Below are 5,914 nucleotides of genomic sequence, written 5' to 3'. Positions count from 1 at the left end.
AGTATTACCTGAGTAGTTGTTACCATAAGACACATGATAAAAGCGCTTCTCTAGACAATCTGGGATTATGTTCCGTTTTACGAGAACGTGTAATCCAGAGGTCGGTCTCAGGTGGGCATAAGATCCGTGAGCCCTATTGTCGGATCTGTGACTCCATGGAAGATGTGAATAAAAGTGTGCCGTAAAGTTGCATCGGATTTTTAAAACATTTCCCACTGACATAATATTTTACAAATTACTTCCATATCCCCTTGGTAGTTGTTACCAGATGACACATGATAAAAGCGTTTCTCTAGACGATCTGGGATTATGTTCCGTTTTAGGGTTTCTTCATCACCTATAACAATGTCGATAAACGTTGATCGGAACATGCCGCTTAAATCTCAGTTATGTCTCATTGCATTATGACAATACTGACAAGGGTGCTGGTCTTTTCTCCCACTGTGCAAACTTGAAGAATCTCACCATCACACATTGTAGACCGGTGTGCTTGAATGGTTTTAATATATGTCATCTTGGACTATCTAGTCAAACACTTGAAAATGGATATGATCGTGTTAAGATCTTTATCTATTATGTCATCGACCAACTGCTCGAAATTCCTTTCGTTTCCTAACACTTGAAAATGGATATGATACAATCTTTTGTTTATATCGCTAGAGTTCACCATAAGAAAAACATTAAAATGTTGCTTTCTTGACAGATATTGCCTTTTTTTATTTTAAATTATGACATTTTTTTACTATAAACAGTGGGCCTGGTTAGCCAATTTACATGATGAGTCTGTCTTATTTTATGTTGGATAATATAATCACGTTTAAGTAGGATTCAAGATTAACTCAAAATGGGTTACTTAAATAGAAAATAATTAACAAAAGTACAAAACTATAAACCAAGAAAATCAATCAAATTATAGTTGTTCCAGCAAATCATTACCTAACTATTGCTCTTCATCTTTCTTTCCAGTATACACATGAACGCCAAACTGTTAGAATCTCAAAAATCTACTACATATCCTGTTGATATTTATGACTGCAAAATCATTAGCCATGACTGAATCGAGCATCCAATTGCTTCACAGAGGTTTGTCTTCGAGGCGTTCCAATCTCGCAAGCATTAACTCTTGCAGCAAACCGAAGAGAACAAAGTGACTCGTTAATAGAGCTCGGTGCAGGAGAAACATTTACCACCATCAAAGTCTTGGAATCACCACCTAAGCAAGGCTGATCAAATTCAAATTCATTAGAAACTTTTAACTAGATAACATAATAATGTATGATAATAAACATTAGATCGATGTGTACCTGAAGAAGATATGTAAGTTTTGAGTTCCTGAATGGCACATGTTCTTCCTTCTTTGCTAAAGCGAATATAACGTCGCTTAACGATGACAAACTTTTGTTAATGGCTTGAGTTTCTTTCAAACGGTCTCCGGTTGACCCACTTTTGGAAAGACGTTCACTACCCGCAAGATCAATAAGGTTAAGAACGCCGTGCACTTGTTGCTCTGTGCTCTACAGCATTAATCAAGACTTCATCATTAGCCAACACAGTTGATAAGATGATATAAAGAAAAAAACCAAAATTTCCGTTACCTCATTAACACCCGTTATCCTCATGGTGAACACAAAATGGCTTCTTGACGATTGTTCGTTCATTTGAGTCATACCCACAGATCTAAAGATAAAAGAGATAATGTATCCAGGTTAGTCTATGTTATGCTATGTTGAACGGGTCATAAGTAAAATCAAAATGACTAGCTTAACTTGAAACGGGTCAAATGGGTCAAAGGTATGTATTTTGCGCATTGAAACTCCTAAATCATTTTAGCCCAAAAAAACTACTAATATAATATAACCGGTACGTATTATTAAAAAGAAAACTAGTGTTTTGGGTCAACCCAACACAATGCAACCTGACCCAGCACATTTCAACCCATTCAAAAATTTTGACCCGGTACATAAAAAATTAAAAAAAAAAAAAAACCCGGACAAAAAAGTGTTGGGTTCAACCAAGCCGACCCGTTTATATTGATGTGTATTAGGATTTACTAGTTTTGACGTGTAACCAATTTTGCCACCTCTAGGTATGCCAATACCTGCTTTGTGCAGCACGGTTTAACAAAAACGAAACTTCTCTACTGCTGCGTACATCAACTACGGTCAGGTCAGAAACATGCGTGTTCCCATTTGCATCATGTTTAATTACATACTGCTTAGTACGCGCTTCGGTTGAACCCGGTCGGTTTATTGTCAACAGATCGCGTATTGTCTCATTATATATTTCCAGCATAGAAACCTGTAAAACCAATATTTGTGAAACACTTTCTTTGGTAACTAAACGATTAACTTGATTGAAAACTCAAACCTGCATTTCATACTTCCACCCTTGGTTTTGTAGCGTTTGTCTGGACTCAAATATTTGTTCTAACGAACGAGGTATTAATCCTTTATCATCATCATTTCCAGACGTACCCATCATTGTATGCGTTTTTCCCGACCCTGTTTGACCATATGCAAAGATACAAACCTGAAAAAAAAATAATGAAGCCGAGTTATGAGTAGCTCGATTTGGGTTGTGTTTAATCTCATACGGGTCCAAAAAAATGTTGTGGTCAACCCAGCCCGTTAAACGAGATAAAAATGTTTAAAGATTACCTTATAACCATCCAAAGCACTCTGCACAAGCTGTGAGACCTCAACGAACACCTCTTCTTGTGAAGATTCCGGTACAAATACCTTATCGAATACGAAAGAATGTTTTTGCCCTTTTTCACAACAAAAACCGTAAATATATAAGCATCAAAACACATGGTCAAATAAGTCAACTCTATAGACAACATAGTCTTTATAGTACCATGTTGCAACAATTCAATGCCGCGACCAAGATTTTCTGTGGTTGTAGGAAAAGAAACCGCCTTTGGTTCATTGTCAGCGGCGTCATCAAGCAATAAAGGTCGTACCCTACAGAAAACTCTTATATTCCCTTTCAATTCCTGTGGCAAAACAAAAGATCGTTATCGTGAACATTTGTTTTTAAAAAATAAAAGAAAAGGAAATTGAAACTTACCAGTATTGTGTTATGCAACTTTTTGCGCAAGGCTTCTCCTTCGACAAGTTTTAATTCTGCCTCGTCTAAACGAAACTGTAACTCGGAGTTAACTCTCTTTTGTTCTTCATATCCTGTTCTTATCTCAAATGCCGATACATCAGACATCTAGAACATAAAAAAGAAATCAAGAATTAGTCAAAATAAGTCAAACTACAAAGTTTTATGTTTGTAAAATATAAAAATCAATGATACCGCTAGTTTATTCTCAGCAGCATCGAGTTTTTCTTGCAATTTCTTTATTTGATCACTTTGTGAAGCACATCTTGCCTGAAAAACAATAATGGTAAATAAAATATGACATTGTTATAAGCTATGACGGATTAAAAAAGAAAAACAACAAATAAGAACCTCGAGCTCGTTTGACTTTGTTGTAAGGTTGCCCAATTCATCTGCTGACTTTCCAGTCAACTCTTTGTATTTCAACACTTCAGCTGATAACTCTTGAACGTGTGACAGCTGGCGATCACGCTCATCTCTCACTTGTTGTAAGTCCAATCTTAGGCATCCAACTTCACTCGCTAACGCGTCTTTAAGCTTCATTGCCTCATCATTACTTTCCTAAAGTAAAATCCACATATATATAAATATTACAAAAATATATTTATTAAGATAAGAAAAATGAAATGAAATAATTAAAAGGCGAAAACACCGACTTTAGTAGCAGTCAACTGATCTTGCAAAGAAGTACAGTAGCCTCTTAAGTTGCTGAGGTTCTCCAAAACCGCAACCTTTTCTTTTTCTACGTTTTTAAGGATTTCGTTGGTTTGATTAAGCTCCGCTTGAAGCTTACTGTTGTATTGTTGTAAGCTCGTGTTGTATTCTTGCAGTCTTTTGTACATATCATTAAGTGATAATATCTAAGAACCAAATAAATACGAAAATCAGTTACATTCGATGAGGTTTTTTTTATACTTTTATTTTTTTTCACATATATAAATAACCTTTTGATTAGCACTTGAACTTTCTCTTTGAGCTCTTTCAAGTTCTTCCTTGATGGGAGCTTGTGATCTTTCTACAGACAATCGTGCGTCTTTCTCTTTGTTTAACGATACCATTGCAGCCTGAGATTGAACAATCTTGACCGTTAAAAATATTAACTTCGGCAAAAAAAAAAAAAAAAAAAACTTGTTTTTATACCATGATAAAGAACTTAAGAATCAAGATTCTAACTGTACCAATTTATCGGATTCTTCTTTTGCAAGTTTCTCTTGTAAGGCAGTGTAATTCTTGCGCAGCGCGACAATTATCGAATTAAGTTCTTCTTCCTTTTGACCCATTACCATTTCTTGAAGCAATGAATTAGAACAAATAGTTTAAATTATAAATATTGATTTACAATATTAATATTGTTCTTGAAATTATAGTTATACCTATATCATTGCATTTCTTTTCTGCAGTTTCCAACATTTTCCAATGTTTGTCTTGCTCTAATAACAAATCCGCTTCAAGTTCTTGGAACCATTTGATACACATTTTGAGTCTTTTTATATAATCAGCCATAGCATCACATTTCTCCTGTAAAAACACAAAATTAAAGTTGAATTTTAACCCGGCCGCAGGGGCAGACCTATAGTGTTACAAGGGGCTACCCCCGTTGCCCCTTGACACTCCGGTGGTAGTGTAAATTTGGAAAATTTTGACGTTTTTTCGATTTCGTTACCCCTTTATTTTGAAACGTTACCCCTATGCGGATTTTCTAGATCCGTCATTGCCCAGGCGACTCGATTGTACAAAAATAAAAGTTGAAGCTTGGGGGGCCACACTTAACGGTCCCTAAATTCTTGGGCTTGACTATGTTCGATTCGTATTTGATTCTTCCTCTCCGATCACAACTCCTTGAGCTCTCGATCTCTCTAATTTTCTATAGAAATTGTGTGATTTTGTACCTTCTAGAAATAGTTTACAAAATAAGCTTGTGACGCAGCTTGTTACCCGTCTACCTGTCATTCTACTATAAATTTCTTATGATTTTATTTTATCATCCTAATATCACATTTCCAAGCATTGGGATTCTAAGCAAAAAAAAAAGTATTATTTATACGAAAACAGCCTCAATTTTAGAATCCGCTTTAGCCCCGAAAAAGGTTAAGCCTACTCTGATTTTGACTTATATTCCGCCGAAAAAATAAAAACAAAAATAAAAATAAAAATAAAAATAAAAATAAATCTACCAACCTTGAGACTGAACTTATTCTTGGGTTTGATCCTCTCACTCAACAATGCTTCAACATCTTCTCTAGTAAATTCAATCCCTCCACAATCCGAACTAGCAATGCTCGCCGGCCCGACCCTGATAATCGGGTCTTGGCCACCATTAACAACTGACAAAACCTGTCTTGATGTCACTGTTCTACCACCATTGGCCGGCCCAACCATTGTTTAAAACCACTTTGAGATCTACCCAAAACTTGTAATCTTGTTAATGTTGTTGAACACAAACAAAATAATAATAATTAAGACCCTGAAATTTAGTAACAAAGTGTGAGATACAAATTGATGAATAAAGGTTGAGTTAGGTGATCATGTTATGTTACTTAAAAGGAAAGATTCAGTCAGGGTGGTGGGAGGTAGTGACTGTTAGGTGTGTCCATGAATTGAAATAAAAGCTACCAAGATTGTTGTTATTAAAGTTATTGCTTGTGGTTGCAGGGAAGAATATGTAAGAGTTGATGAACTGTGAAAGTGAAGGTGTTTTTTATTATTTTGAAAAGTTGGTAATCTTGGATTATTGTAATAAACAACAAGATTAGGTGTTTTGGGTTATGGTTTTGCCAAATGGAGCAGGGTTAATTAGATATTTTTT

The 5,914-nt window shown here is 35.5% G+C and overlaps 1 protein-coding gene across 1 annotated transcript; it reads right to left on the bottom strand.

Moving 5' to 3' along the window:
* Positions 1–888: 888 nt before the first annotated feature.
* LOC110887773 (kinesin-like protein KIN-14N) lies at positions 889–5,702 on the bottom strand. Its single transcript, XM_035990647.1, has 15 exons — positions 5,287–5,702; positions 4,482–4,626; positions 4,287–4,396; positions 4,053–4,172; positions 3,765–3,968; positions 3,460–3,669; positions 3,304–3,378; positions 3,070–3,216; positions 2,857–2,995; positions 2,658–2,767; positions 2,368–2,529; positions 2,099–2,298; positions 1,596–1,677; positions 1,305–1,514; positions 889–1,223 (listed from the first exon to the last, which is right to left on the bottom strand). Exons 1-15 carry the CDS (start codon positions 5,485–5,487, stop codon positions 1,044–1,046), a joined length of 2,295 nt encoding a protein of 764 aa, XP_035846540.1. The 5' UTR covers positions 5,488–5,702; the 3' UTR covers positions 889–1,043.
* Between the last annotated feature and the right edge of the window lie 212 nt (positions 5,703–5,914).

The sequence above is a fragment of the Helianthus annuus genome, chromosome 5 (assembly GCF_002127325.2).
Source record: "Helianthus annuus cultivar XRQ/B chromosome 5, HanXRQr2.0-SUNRISE, whole genome shotgun sequence".
Taxonomy (NCBI): domain Eukaryota; kingdom Viridiplantae; phylum Streptophyta; class Magnoliopsida; order Asterales; family Asteraceae; genus Helianthus; species Helianthus annuus.
This window is presented reverse-complemented; position numbering and strand designations above follow the sequence as displayed.

Bases quoted from the DNA above. Each gene is read 5' to 3' on its own strand.
- LOC110887773 (XM_035990647.1), bottom strand. From the start codon at position 5,487: ATGGTTGGGCCGGCCAATGGTGGTAGAACAGTGACATCAAGACAGGTT. The intron at 3,379-3,459 runs GTTCTTATTTGT...ATTGTTTTTCAG, and splicing joins CAAAGTCAAACGAGCTCGAG to GCAAGATGTGCTTCACAAAG. The intron at 1,678-2,098 runs GTATTGGCATAC...TTTTATCTTTAG, and splicing joins AACCGTGCTGCACAAAGCAG to ATCTGTGGGTATGACTCAAA.